The 14112-nt window shown below is 43.1% G+C and overlaps 1 protein-coding gene across 1 annotated transcript in view; it reads right to left on the reverse strand.

Annotated features, from left to right (window-relative positions):
* EFR3B (EFR3 homolog B) overlaps positions 1-14112 on the reverse strand; it is a 79000-nt gene that overhangs the window by 27132 nt on the left and 37756 nt on the right. Inside the window, exon 4 of the mRNA XM_066386334.1 lies at positions 7547-7697. Coding sequence (XP_066242431.1) covers positions 7547-7697 — 151 coding nt within the window. The remainder of the gene's footprint in view (positions 1-7546; positions 7698-14112) is intronic.

Genomic DNA, 14112 nt, shown 5'->3' on the forward strand with positions numbered 1-14112 from the left:
TAGGTGCTCATTACCTAGAAAACTTCAAGGGTTTTCAGAACTCTGTGCCAGAAATGGAGACTAAGACCAAATATACATTTATTATAAAACACAATACTACAACTATTATTCCTAAACTTATCTAGTCAGTGTGTTCTCATAATATTCAGTATTCTCGGATGAAATTAGCAATTTCCACAAACATCATTAATTACTGTAGTTGTTTTGTTCTTAAAATAATAAATATACATTTACTTTCTGCTGACTGATAACAGTCTCAGCAGGCAAAGCATCCGAAGGGCATTGTTGATATGGTTATGCAGAAGAGGCGTAGTAATCCACGTAACCACAAAATCAACGATTAGACACAAGTCCAGGGTTCTAGAAACAACAATAAAGTTAGCCTTTGGCTTTGCAACCTTTATGACCTCTCAAAGGCTAGAACACATATTTAGGCTGTTGTTACAGAGGCTGAAGTTAAGTGTGTCTGAAGCTAAATTTGGGTGCATTGCTGCTTTAAACCATGAACAGGACGTTCCCAGGCTGCACTCCCCACAGCGAAGCCTCGCTGGGGCAGGGTGTCTGCCCACTCAGAGGGGAGAGCAGCCAATAGGGTTCCAACTGCAGACCTACTCTAACTGGCGGTGTGACCTCTGAGTGGGACGTTAACTCCTCTTAGGTCTTGGTTTTCTCGTATGCAAAATAAGCAGCCTGCTCTTCATTCACTAAAGTTCTTCATTTTTTTTCACTTAGACACTATTTAGTTCACATAGGATGAGGCAGCCTAAAATAAGACTGATGACTGTATATGCAGAAGTGCACGCATTTGAGAATAATCAAAATGAGACTAAAAAAATAAGAGGCCACTAATGAAGAGGGAGAAGCAGTCCAACCAAGACTTTGTCCTTAATATTTAGTGACAGCATGGGCGTGGATTCAGAGGTACGTCAGCAGAACGGATGACCAAACCTCCTGTTCACTGGTTTGGGAGTTCACGGCTGAGAGCAATGCAAGTCTAGAAGCTCCTATAGAGCAGGCACTGCCTTAAGCATTTTACATACATCATCTCTTTTACACCATTCTTAGAATAACTGTAAATCAGAGAGCTGTTTTTATTAGTCTCATTTTACGAAGAGACTGAAACCCGCAAACAGTAAGTGACTACCTCAGGGTCCTGCAGGAGTAACCCAGATCTGCAGCCCTGAGCTCTGCCTTCAGGAAGCAAACCTTCCTCTCCTGGCTTTTATCCTCAGGCCAACGGACTCAGGACAGTCAGGGAAGAACAAGCAGAGGATGAAGAGGTGGCCAGGGGTGACTTTAGCTTGGTCTTATTTGGTATTATTGAGCTGGAGGAGTGAGGACCCTGGTTTCCAAATACTATGGGTACAACAGACTCCAGGGGCTTGGTAAGTACGCCCATTTCTGCCACCAGGCTAGACACGCCTTGTCGGTCTTGGAAAAGGCCCAGGGATTTACCTCTGAACAAAGTCCTAGGAAGCTCTGCTGAATGGTCCGATGGTCCAGGGCCCACATTGGAGAGACAGGCAGGGTCACGGACAGGCCCCCTGGCCTCCTCCCTCTCCAGCCCCTCTCCACACCCTGACCCTTCTCTGAACCCATCCCCTGATGGCACGAAATGTGCCATCAGGTCTCCCTCACTTTCAGCTTTGACTTTCCTCTTCCTCAAAGGGCCATAGAGCTGTGGGCAGGGCTGCTGACAGTCAGACAGCGTGGCCTGAGCCCCTTCGTGCCTGAGGACTGTTTTGATGGGCTGTTGACTGTGCTGCCCAGGCTGTTAAATATTTCAATGATGATGCCACCGGCTGCAAGGTTAGAATTGAGATGATAATCAATTTTTTAAAATGGAAAATTCAGTGACAGCCACGAAGGTAATGGAGGGTAGAGAACATGCCTGGGGACTCCTTCCCTAAGTCCATGTGGCTTTTTTCTAGACTCGACCAGTGGTTTCGTCTGAATCTATTCCAACTGAGCCAGCCACAGCTGCTAACCTCTCTGGGAAGACCCTCATTCTTTTTTTCTGTGATCCCGTGTCCCAGGATTTTTACTCTTCTGTACTTTTTTCCCCTGGGAATGTAATTTTGAGTCTTTTTCTCAAATTTTATTATAATGCAGTGGTTCTTCTACTTAAATAGACTATGTTTCCCCTACATCTGCTGGGCCTATGACCAGACACCCATCTCTACATCCTGTCATCTGTGCAACTGTGGACAAGTCGTGTAACTTCCAAGCCACTGTTCCCTCATCTGTAACATGGGGGACGCTAGGACCTGGTGCCCTGGGGTGGCTGCCACGGTTCAGTGAGGGGCTCAATGAGCAGCACAGTGTCTGGCACTGTGTGGCACTCGGGGAACAGCACTGAGGTGCACACGGTGACAGTGGCTGTTTGTGGTCTGCCCCATCAGCTCTGGGCCTATGCTCAGGTGACGTGTGACCCTTGTCCATTCCATGTCACCAACACAGACCCTGACAGGCAATTCCCAAAGGAGAAGCCAAATGTCATTTCTGAATCCCAGCTTCACCACCTCTTAGGGGGCCGATCTGGCTCCCTGTGCCTCAGTCTCTCATCTGTAAAAACAGGCTAACAAGAGCAGCTGCCTTGTAGACTTGGCGTGACCACCCGTCAGAGTTCATTAACAGTGGTGGTCTCCTCTCCCTCCCCTGCTCTCAGCACACTTTTGCTTGCTGTCAACACTCTATGAGTTTTCACTGGGCCCAGTTACCTGTGCCACTGGTCATTATTTTTTTTTACAAGCAGGGACTTTCTGTCTGTTTCACTCCTACCATTGTTAATTCATACCTTACAAATGGCTTTTATGAAAATGCTATTGCCTAATGCATAAGATTATAAAATAATAAAGTTGGTTTTCTTTTTTTAAAAAAAAATTACAATGATAAGAAAGGTCTCCATAGCAATGAATTAAAAATCCTACACCTGTGCCACTTCAAAGGCCATGGGGACTGCTAGGGCCACCTTTTCAAGATCAAAGTTTCAGCTCTTCACACACTCCACAGGGCAGCCAGCTTGCTGGGGCAGATCACCAGCCCTCTGGTACAGACAAGAAGGAGCCACAGTTGTGTGAACACTAAGAGTTACTAAGGGCCTAGGTCAATAGAGAGTGAGTGACTCCAAATATTGACATTTCTTTTTTTTTTTTTTAATATTTTATTTATTGATTTTTTAGAGAGAGAGGAGTGAGAGAGAGAGAGACAGAGAGAGAGAGAGAGAAGGGGGAGGAGCAGGAAGCATCAACTCCCATATGTGCCTTGACCAGGCAAGCCCAAGGTTTTGAACCGGCGACCTCAGTGTTCCAGGTCGACGCTTTATCCCACTGCGCCACCACAGGTCAGGCCCCAAATATTGACATTTCAAAATCAGCTCCCCCTGGTCTGAAAAATGGAAGCTGGGCTAGCTGGCCTCGCTCCAGTGCGAGGCGAACCTCTCCAAGCAGAAGTTAGCGTCTCCTTCTACAGATGGGCATTCTGAGCCTCACAGCTTCCTGTCACCAACAACAGGACTGTAGTTTAAAATGCTGGGCTGAAAGAGAACCCTAACTCTTGCCTGACCAAGGACTGCAGGCCTTTTCGCTGTGTTTACCCACATAAGGAGAAACAGAACTGCCTCTTTTCTTCCCTAAAACAATTCTAGCAGGATAGCAGATCTTGTAAACCACATAGATTTGACATTAACAACCCCATGCCCTGTCCTCCCAACTGCTCTGGTATGTAGTGACTCCCGGGGACAGTTGTCACTGTAGCCAGAGAAGTAGCCAGCCCACTGTGATGTGAGCTTGTCCTGCCAATATGCAGACTGCCAGCTATAGCAGTCCTTCTGAGGCCTAGGACATCCTCTCCTGCTCCCTCCATTATGCCTTCCCTGCTTCAAGATATTTTTGCATAACTGGAGTGGTTTTAAGCTCAGTTCTTGCTGCTCAAGAAGGTGACCCATCTGGCCCTGAGCAGCCCCATGTGCTGGCCCCCAAGGCCCACACCCGGAAAGCACAGAGCTAGGGAAGCACCAGCTGCCTCTGCTCTAAGCAGAGGCATTTTTTTGGAGCTGACCCCGTGACCTGAGCTGTTTGAAGGGCCACTCAGTTCTGACCTGACCTGCCTTCATGGAGCCCTCTTCTAGCCCACTGCCTCCAGCAGTGTTGACTTCCACACTGGGGTTGGAGAAGGTAGCATTTCTAGTTTCTAGATGACAGTTTAAAACACAAGAGATGCTTGGCTAACCAGGTGGTGCTGCAGTGGGTAGTGTCGACCTGGGATGCTGAAGACCCAGGTTCAAAACCCCAAGGTTGCCAGCTTGAGCACGGGCTCATCAGGCTTGAGCATGGGGTCGCCAGCTTGAGTGTCGAATCACATACATGACCCCATGGTGGCTGGCTTGAGCAAGGGGTCATTGGCTTGGCCACAATCTCCCCGGGCTCAAGACACATATGAGAAGCAATCAATGAACAACTAAAGTGATGCCACTAGGGGTTGAGGTTTCTTGTCTCTCTCCCTTCATTCCTCTCTCTCTCTTTCTCTGTCTGTCTCTAAGAACAAGAGATGATGAAATTGTCCATGGTTGGCATATAGAGTAAGAAGAGGACAGAGGACCAACCTTGGAGACCACAGACATTTCAGGGGCACATGGAGGAAGTCACCACCCTAACCTGGGGTTGCACTTAGCACCCATGAAAATGGGACTCCAGACACTGGTTCTGACATTCGGTGTTATACCCAGCACCTCACGAAGTAATATGGCCAAAGTCTTTAACTGCATCCAATCAAACTGTCAGACCTAATTCCAGTTTGCAGGAAGTACAGGAGACAGGAGAGCAAAGTGAATGACACCACAAGGGAATAACAGACAAATCCAGAATGTGGGGCTTTCTACAATACAATTGACCTGGTCTCTTTAAAAGGTCAATGTCAGGAGAATCAATGTGCAGCAGGAGAGGATGTGAGACTGGTTAAGAGACATAGAAAACAAAGCAAATGCATAATCTTTACTGTACCCTGACTTGAAAGATAGCAAGAAAGGACAATTTAGGGATAATTTGGAAAATTTGAATTGGGACTAAATATATTTTTTAAAATCAGGGAATGATAGTTTTGTTTAAAGGTATGAGCTAAAGGTATGAGCTATGTAGAATATAAAACTTTGTGTTTTTTCTTGTTTGTTTATTTATTTTTATAATCGAAGAGACTTGCATTTATGTTTGGACTCAGGGAAGGAACCAGGCAAAAAAAAAAAAGGGTAGACACGGAGAGAGAAACAATGGATATAAAAAGAAAGCCAGAAAAAGAGAGCGTGGGAAACTGGCATAGGTTTAAGACCACAGTGTTCAGTGGTCCCCAAACCTGCTGCTAGTGCCACAGGAGAAACTAACACATGGACTCCCAGGTGCCCTTCCAGAGAGGCTGATTAGTAGGTGTGGCTGAGACCTGGGAGCTTGTAAGTTTCGGAAGCTCTGCCATTGGGCAGGTTTAGGACCGGAAAGGGGGCGGTTTCTGAAGACATGCTCTGCAGAAGGGTGAGGTTTGTTCTGAGCTGCTGCAGGCAGCAGAACCAGGTCTGAGGGAAAGCTCCCAGGAGGCAGAGGTGACTCCGGGTGAGCCTAACCGCAGGGAGGCTGGTGCCACAGCTGGGCTCTGGGGAGAAGACCTCAACAGGGCTGGGCCCAGGGACAAGAGCTCGTAGAGCACAGGGCTGAATAAATCGCTATCTAAAGCCAGAGCTCCAGCGTGGGAGCATAGACAGCTGCCCGACTTCTTTGAGCCCCTGTTTCTGGGCAGAAAAATCCAGCAAAACGGGGGTGGTAACTGAGTCCCAGTTTTCTTTTTTTTTTTCTTCTCTCCTTTGCCCCCACAAAGCCTCGAATCTCCATGAAAACCATTGAAACAGCTAGGCTCGACCCTCTAAGATTACATTAAGCACTAGCAAGCTGGTGATTCTAAACTGATGAGGAACAAAAGAATGCTCTTCTTGGGAAGGCTTCCGAAGCTTCCAGGTTCAGAAAGCTGGAAAGAGCATCCATATGAGAGACACCACTAGCAAAAGCTGCCTCCGAAGCTGGACTCGGAGTCCATGGCAATTATTTGACTTAACTTACTTACAACTGCTTGTCCTTATATAAGCCCCACTGCTGCATAGTGAGCATTAGTTGACTCACTAACCTGATGCAGTGATTCACTGTGATGGCGAATCTGAGAATGTGCAGGGCCCTGAATGTTCAAGGCTGTAGCTAACAGAACGCCCAACCCTGGGCTAGGATTTACTGTTGGGAAAGCAGGATGGTCACCTGCTTCTGTGTCCCCTGTGGGGGCACGACCTCTGGATGACTGGTTGATTTTCCATTCAGAGGTGCTCTTCCAGACTATAGGTATCTGAAACAGGACAAGTGAAATGCTATCTGAAGCTGTTGCCAGGGTAACCCAACAAAAGAGTTCACCCAGAGCTACGGTATATGTAATTTGTCAAAGGCTCACAGAGAGAAGAAAGAGAAGGGCCTAGGTTGTGATTTTTGGTCTCAGAAAGGAATGTTGGAAGACTATTTTCTGGTTAAATCAACTTACATAGCACAGGAAAGCAGTTGTGACCCATGCGCTAACAATTCCGAAGTCAGGAGGGGAATGCTAAGAGGGAAATTTTTAAACTTTGTTGTGTGATCTCTGTACCACAGCAGCATATCAGAGGTTTCACCACCAAGCTGCCTGAAGAACCAGAGCTGGAAGGATACCCTGAAGCGGGAACAGGAGAGAGGGCAAGAAATGGAAGAAGGCGACCCGAATATTCAAGTCTGTATAGACACACATATGAAAAAGAGAGTTCTTGACACACCTGACAGCTCTTCTCTCCCCAAATCATAACCTCCTGTGTTAGCAGTCACCGTACTGAGGCCAGCACTAGAGAGCTGGAGAAGTCAATCTGCTCTTGGTACCCATGGAAAGACTGAGGCCCACAGAAGATAACTCACTTGAGGTTACACAACTAGATAAGGGCAGAACTAAGTCAGGAGTCCTGATTCCTGCTTCCCCATGATCTTTCCACTTATCTGGCACTTCTGTCCTATGGATTTCAGTTTATTCTAGTTTTGAAAGAGGTAATACCTGAGCTAGGTTTCAAAGGAGCCAGGGGCCAGGCTCTGAGGGTGCCAGACACCCCCATCCCTTTCCATCTATTTTTATATCTCTTTGGACCCCCCCTTAAAATTATTTAAGGGGAAAAAAAACTATTGCTAAAAAGAGTTCAAAGATCATCAATCTAAAGATAAATACATTAGATAATGGTGATGGTTGCACAACCTTGTGAATATACTAAAACTACTGAATCATATGCTTTCCTATGGTGAGTTTTATTTTTTAAAATTTATTTGATCTATGATCTATTTATATCAATTATCATATATAAATCATACAATTTATATTCAAATAAAAAATTAAATATACCTTCATTCACATAAAGGGAGACATTGAGTCAAGCACTGAGCTGTACTTAGGAGTAGACCATAACCCTGACCCAGAGGTCCCACCCTCCAGAGCCCCTTGGGCGGCTCCTTACCGAGTTGGTGCCCAGGATCTGCAGGTTGGGCTTCTCAGACTCCAGCAGCTTGGCCACCATCTTGAGGAAGCTCTCCACAAAGAGGTTGATGCTCTGACAGTGGCAGGCCATGAGCAGCTGGTCCAGCGCCTCCATGGCGATACACACATACCTGGGAAAACAGCCCCATCGCGTTCACTCAGCTTCACAGCTATTCCACCCGCACTGCACAGTGGGGCCGATCTAGATGGCCATGCAGTGACTTCCTGGGCAGCATCCGGGTAATGAGGCTCTTCTACAAGTTGTCAATGCCTGGATGCCATTCCATCAAGTGCCCACTCCAGCTGTACTGAGGGTTAGAGTAAGAAGTGAGCCTAAAGCCAATTCCTCTAGCCCTTTGTTTTATAGTGAAGAACATGAGGACAGGTGAAGTGTACCATTTCATGAGTAAATACAAGCTAAAAGGACTGGTGCCCAGAAGAACAAATTCTGAACCAAAACCCAGTGAGATCAGAGAATCACTTGATCCACGTCAAGAAGTATTTGTTGATTTGGGTAGTGGCCACACCGTGCAAAATACAGATTGTGTGTCATGGAAATTTACACTCGAAACCTATAGAATCTTACTAACCAATGTCACACCAATAAATTAGTTTTTAAAAAAGGGTTAGTTGAGCACCCACTGAGTAAAAGCTTTGCTATAGTCAATGCAGGGGGTGTAAAAATGAAGAAGTCTATCAAGTTAAAGAGCCTAGAGTCTGACGATAAGTACACAGATCTCCTCTAAAGAGAAAATAAGAAATGCTATGAGAAAGTCATGTATGGCATCCCATAAGGCAGGGATCGGGAACCTTTTTGGCTGAGAGAGTCATGAACGCCACATATTTTAAAATGTAATTCCATGAGAGACATACAATGACCTGTGTACCTTACGCATTGTCCAATAAAAATTTGGTGTTGTCCCAGAGGACAGCTGTAATTGGCTCCAGCCACCAGCAACAATGAACATGAGTGGTAGGAAATGAATGGATTGTAATACATGAGAATATTTTATATTTGTAACGTTATTATTTTTTTTATTAAAGATTTGTCTGCGAGCCAGATGCAGCCATCAAAAGAGCCACATCTGGCTTGCAAGCCATAGGTTCCCAACCCCTGCCATAAGGGTTCCAAAGAAGGAAAGAGATGGCTCCAGGTGGGAGGCAGTAAAAAACTTTATGAAGAAGTTTATGAAGAATCTGAGATGGGCCTGGGACCAACCAACTGCAAAGGTTAAGGAACATAAAATTTGCAAGTTTTGTATTTGAAGATCTCAGAATTTCTATGATGATCTACACAAACAATATGGTTGACGGCATCACCATGCTTGGGTGACACTCAACCTCCCTGGAGAGTATTTTTATCTCTTAGAAGATAAGAAAATAATTAAAATTATTTTCACCTTATGAAGAAGGTGGTTTTTGTCAATTTTAACTCCCTAACTACTTAGTTTTTCTAAAGTCTAAAACCTGAGTAAATACCTTCAGGACTAGAAATATACACCATCTAATGGTGAAGAGCTTACCAGTTAAGTCAACCCATCCTGTTTTTTGACAACAAAATACAAACTTTAGATTTCAAGCAAATCCTAATAACTTCTAACCTTCACTCACAATTCCACTTTTAGGAGCAGCAAGAGAGTGCACTGAGCCTTCTACCTGCCAGCCCTTCAACTTCTTGAAAACAACAGTCTCAGGAGGAATGAACACACAATATAGTGTGTAGAGATGTGTTGTAGAATTGTGCACCAAAAACCTGTATAATTTAGTGCACCAGTGTCAATCCAAAAAATTCAACTTTTAAAAATCTAATTTTTCTTGTTCTTTTCTTCTCCATGCTAAAAATCCTTCCCAAAACAGCCTTCACAGGACAACCCCTATTAGCCTGGTGGCCATTGTCTTCTTCAGTGACTCTTAAATCCCAAGAAAAAAATGCCCAAAATCAAATTCCTACTGAGAATTAGGAGTGCATGTCTAAGCTCACCCCAACATTTGTTCATGATAGCGACAAAATGAGCATGATAGCGACAAAAATGGTGAGATATTCCCTCACAAACCATTTGCCTTCTAAAGAAAACAAGATAGACACTCATTTTAAATAAAGGCTATTTTTAAACGTCTAATGAGGAGGCTACTGCAAATGTGTCAAAATTATTTTGGTTTAAATCTTTATAATTCTAAGAAGTTAGGCTTCTGGAGGCAGAATGTTAAATATCATCCCTGGAATCCCCCCCCCCCTTTTCCATAGTGAATTAGAATTTAGCTGTGTTTGTGGCTGCTCAGTAGGAACATTTCTCAGCCTCTCTTGTTGCTCAGTGAGGCCACATGACTAGAATATTACCATTAAAATGAGGGAGGCGAGGGAAGCAATGTTAGCATCACTTGCTTAAAAGACAGAATTGTCCTCTATGTCCTCTTTCCCTCCTCCTGCTGGCTGCAAAGTGGCAACAACTGGACACCCAGAGATGAAAGTGTCTAGATGACCTCATGGTGCAGGATCCACAGTCCCAGTCTGGACTGTTACATGTGAGAAAAGCCACTTCTTGATTGCTTGAGCCACTGTATTTTTTAGTCTCTTTGTTCCTTAAATAACATGAGTGTCTGATAATCAGGTTTAGGAGTGCTATAGAAACCTGATGGTGCAAATAAACATGAGTCCTGAGCAATTCAAAGCAATCCAAGAGAGTGACTTCATAGGAAAGAGAAGGAAGAGTTGAAACAATTCTATCTTGCCAGAGGTGAGATCTTCACAAGTCTTTATGGGCATAGAGTGTGGGCTTCCATGCCCATACAGCAGCGGTTCCGATGGCTTTAGGCAACCCCTGTGTTTTGGTCGTTTGACCCCCACCGGGGTCGCAACCCACAGGTTGAGAACCGCTGCCATACAGGGTGGTGAGCCTTCCACCTGTAAAGCCTAACCACATGGAATAGAGAAGTACTTCCTCATACAAAGAAAATGCAGGGAAGATAAAATGAATGGAGATCGCCCACACCTAACTGAGGTGCTAAGGAGTTAGGTCAAAAGTGAATAGCAAAAGGCCGTCCTTAAAGATTGCGGTAAAGCTGTCACTATGGGCTTTGAAAGTGTTAAAGCTGCCTGACACTCTAAAGCCAGGTTCATACACTGTGCATATAATAAAGGATGAATTCAAAGACATGTTCTTTATGTTGCAATCCAGATCATATCCATCTTTGAATGTTAGGGAAATGTTTTAAAATCCTTGATTTGCCTGACCTGTGGTGGCGCAGTGGATAAAGTGTTGACCTGGAATGCTGAGGTCGCCGGTTCAAAACCCTGGGCTTGCCTGGTCAAGGCACATATGGGAATTGATGCTTCCTGCTCCTCCCTCCCCCTTCTCTCTCTCTCTCTTACTCTCTCCTCTCTAAAAAATTAATAAAAGAAAAAAAAAGTGGTAAAATCCTTGATTAGCTAGTCTTTGTCTTTTTTATTTTTTTGTCCAGTTGACTTTTTCATTAAATATATATTTTTAATTAAGGATAGTTGGTATACAATCTTACAGTGGTTATATTAGTTTCAAGCATACACTATAGTGATTAGAAATTTTCATATCTTACAATGTGACCGATCACCTGACTAATTCTAGTAATCATCCGTCACCATGTAAACTTACCACAATTTTTTTTACTATATTCCCCTTCCTCTTTTTACCCATCCCTTCAACCTTCTATCTCTGGTAACCATCCCTTTGGTCTCTGTTTCTATGGGTTTGCTTTTGTTTTGTTTTTAGATTCCACATATAAGTGAAACCATATGGTACTTGTCTTTCTCTGCCTGACTTACTCCACTTAGCATAATACCCTCTAGGTCCATCCATGTTGTCACAAATGACAGCATTTCATTCTTTTTATTGTTGCACAGTATTCGTGTGTGTGTGTGTGTGTGTGTGTGTGTGTGTGTGTGTGTGTATGTGAAAGAGAGAGAGAGAAAGATGTTTGTTGGCCATCTGTATGTCTTCTTTGGAGAAATGTCTTTTCATGTCCTCTGCCCATATTTGATTGGATTGTTTATTTTTTGTTTTTGAGTTGTGTGAGTTCCATACACTTTAAATATCAACCTTTTGCTGGGAAAACTGGAAAGCCACATGCAAAAGAATGAAACTTGACTACAGTTTGTCCCCTTGTACTAAAATTAATTCAAAATGGATCAAAGACCTAAATATAAGACCTGAAACAATAAAGTACATAGAAGAAGACATAGGTTCTAAACTCATGGACCTTGGTTTTAAAGAGCATTTTATGAATTTGACTCCAAAGGCAAGGGAAGTGAAGGCAAAGATAAATGAATGGGACTATATCAGACTAAAAAGTTTTTGCTCAGCAAGAGAAATTGACAACAAAATAAACAGCCAACTAAATGGGAAATGATATTTTCAAACAACAGCTCAGATAAGGGCCTAATATCCAAAATATACAATGAACTCATAAAACTCAACAACAAACAAACAATCCAATAAAAAAATGGGAAGAGGACATGAACAGACACTTCTCCCAGGAAGAAATACAATGGCCAACAGATATATGAAAAGATGCTCATCTTCATTAGTTATTAGAGAAATGCAAGTCAAAACTACAATGAGATACCACCTCACACCTGTTAGATTAGCTATTATTAACAAGACAGGTAATAGCAAATGTTGGAGAGGCTGTGGAGAAAAAGGAACCCTCATTCACTGTTGGTGGGAATGTAAAGTAGTACAACCATTATGGAAGAAAGTATGGTGGTTCCTCAAAAAACTGAAAATAGAACTACCTTATGACCCAGCAATCCCTCTACTGGGTATATACCCCCAAAACTCAGAAACATTGATACGTAAAGACACATGCAGCCCCATGTTCATTGCAGCATTGTTCACAGTGGCCAAGACACAGAAACAACCAAAAAGCCCTTCAATTGAAGACTGAATAAAGAAGATGTGGCACATATACACTATGGAATACTACTCAGCCATAAGAAATGATGACATCGGATCATTTACAACAAAATGGTGGGATCTTGATAACATTATATGAAGTGAAATAAGTAAATCAGAAAAAAACAAGAACTGCATTATTCTATACATAGGTGGGACATAAAAACGAGACTAAGAGACATTGACGAGAGTGTGGTGGTTGGGGGGGTGGGAGAGGAGAAGGGGGAGGGGGAGGGGCACAAAGAAAACTAGATAGAAGGTGACGGAGGACAATCTGACTTTGGGTGATGGGTATGCAACATAATTGATCGACAGATAACCTGGACATGTTTTCTTTGAACATATGTACCCTGATTTATTGATGTCATCCGAGTAAAATTAATAAAAAAATAAAAATTTAAAAAAAATTTAAAAAATATCAACCTTTTAGCAAAATATATTTGCTAAATACATTTGCAAATATATTCTCCCATTCAGTGGGCTGCCCTTTGGTTTTGTTGAAGGTTTTCTTTACTGTGCAGAAAGTTTTTAGTTTGATGTAGTCCCATTTGTTTATTTTTTCTTTTGTTTTCCTTGTTTGAGGGGATATTACCAAAAAGATATTGCTCAGATTGATGTAGATAGTTTACTTCCAATGCTTTCTTCTGGGAGTTTTATGATTTCAGGGTTTACAACTAAGCCTTTAAGCAATTTTGAATCTATTTTTATATATGTTGTAAAAGAGTGTGGTCCAGTTTCATTTTTCTGCACGTATCTGTCCAGTTTTCCTAGCCCCACTTGTTGAAGAGACTGTTGCTACTCCAATGTATATTTTTACCTACTTCATCATAGATTAGTTAACCATATAAGCAAGGGCTTATTTCTGAGTTCTCTATTATAGACTATTGAGCTATGTGTCTTTTTTTTTACAGTGACAAAGAGAAAGTCAGAGAGAGGGATAGATAGGAACAGACAGATAGGAAGGGAGAGAGATGAGAAGCATCAATCATCAGTTTTTCATTGTGACACCTTCGTTGTTCATTGACTGCTTTCTCATATGTGCCTTGACTGGGGGGGGCCTTCAGCAGACTGAGTAACCCCTTGTTCAAGCCAGCGACCTTGGGCTCAAGCTGGTGAACTTTTGCTTAAACCAGATGAGCCCGCTCAAGCTGGTGACCTCGGGGTCTCGAACCTGGGTTCTCCACATCCCAGTCTGACGCTCTATCCACTGCGCCACCGCCTGGTCAGGCTTTTTTTGTGCCGGTACCATACTGTTTTGATTATTATAGCTTTGTAATATAATTGAGATCAGGGTGGGAGATATTTCCAACTCTGTTATTCTTTCTCAAGATTGCTTTGGCCTATATGGGGTCTTTCGGGTTCCATATAAATGTTTGCAATATTTTTTCTAGTTCTGAAAAGAATGACATTGGTATTTTGATAGAAACTGCATTGACCACAACACAAGGCTGCACAATACCTCTTGTGAAGCCACTTAATTTCATTTATTGAATGTCAAAACTGTCTCACACACAAGTCAGCTTTGCAAATCCAAGCATATAAAGTAACAGGAGTCAGGGCATCTTCTAAATTTTATTTTGAGACATCAGAAACCATTTCTTAGGTACCCTTGAGTTAA

Source organism: Saccopteryx leptura, chromosome 5 (assembly GCF_036850995.1).
Source record: "Saccopteryx leptura isolate mSacLep1 chromosome 5, mSacLep1_pri_phased_curated, whole genome shotgun sequence".
Classification (NCBI taxonomy): Eukaryota; Metazoa; Chordata; class Mammalia; order Chiroptera; family Emballonuridae; genus Saccopteryx; species Saccopteryx leptura.